We start from the raw sequence: 368 nt of genomic DNA, 5'->3' as shown, positions 1-368 counted from the left end.
TGCTGCTGCGGCGGCGGCGCCGGGGTCCCTGGGGGAGCTGCTGCAGGTGCTGCCGACGGCGCTGGCTGCTGCAGGGGTCCAGTGGTCTCTGCTGCAGTCGGTGGCGGGGGCCCTGCTGCCGCAGCTCGTGCTGCTGGGTACAATGTGGCTAACTTTCATCAAGTTGGGGGCCCCCGGGGGCCCCCTGTACCCTTGGCTAGCTGCTGCAGCACTTCTTGTCTATGGCTTTCTCATGCACATATGGGCCCGCGAGGGCCGTGCTGCTCTTTCCTTTGCAGAAGCATCTTCGTTAGCTCAGCTAGCCACAGCAGCCGCAGCAGCAGCAGGAGTGTCTCTGGCCCACAAGCACGGCTACCTGCCTTTCCCGG

The 368-nt window shown here is 65.5% G+C and overlaps 1 protein-coding gene across 1 annotated transcript in view; it reads right to left on the bottom strand.

The window, feature by feature from the left end:
* Positions 1-159, bottom strand: part of ETH_00038640 (uncharacterized protein) — a gene marked incomplete at both ends in the record, with an annotated part of 837 nt that extends 678 nt beyond the window's left edge. The window contains one exon of the mRNA XM_013376200.1: positions 2-159. Within this exon, the coding sequence (XP_013231654.1) occupies positions 2-159 (158 nt within the window). The remainder of the gene's footprint in view (position 1) is intronic.
* Positions 160-368: the final 209 nt, after the last annotated feature.

This window comes from Eimeria tenella, genomic scaffold (genome assembly GCF_000499545.2).
Source record: "Eimeria tenella Houghton genomic scaffold, Eth_scaff3204, whole genome shotgun sequence".
Taxonomy (NCBI): Eukaryota; Apicomplexa; class Conoidasida; order Eucoccidiorida; family Eimeriidae; genus Eimeria; species Eimeria tenella.
The sequence above is the reverse complement of the archived record's forward strand: the minus strand, read 5'-3'. Positions and strand labels throughout refer to the sequence as shown.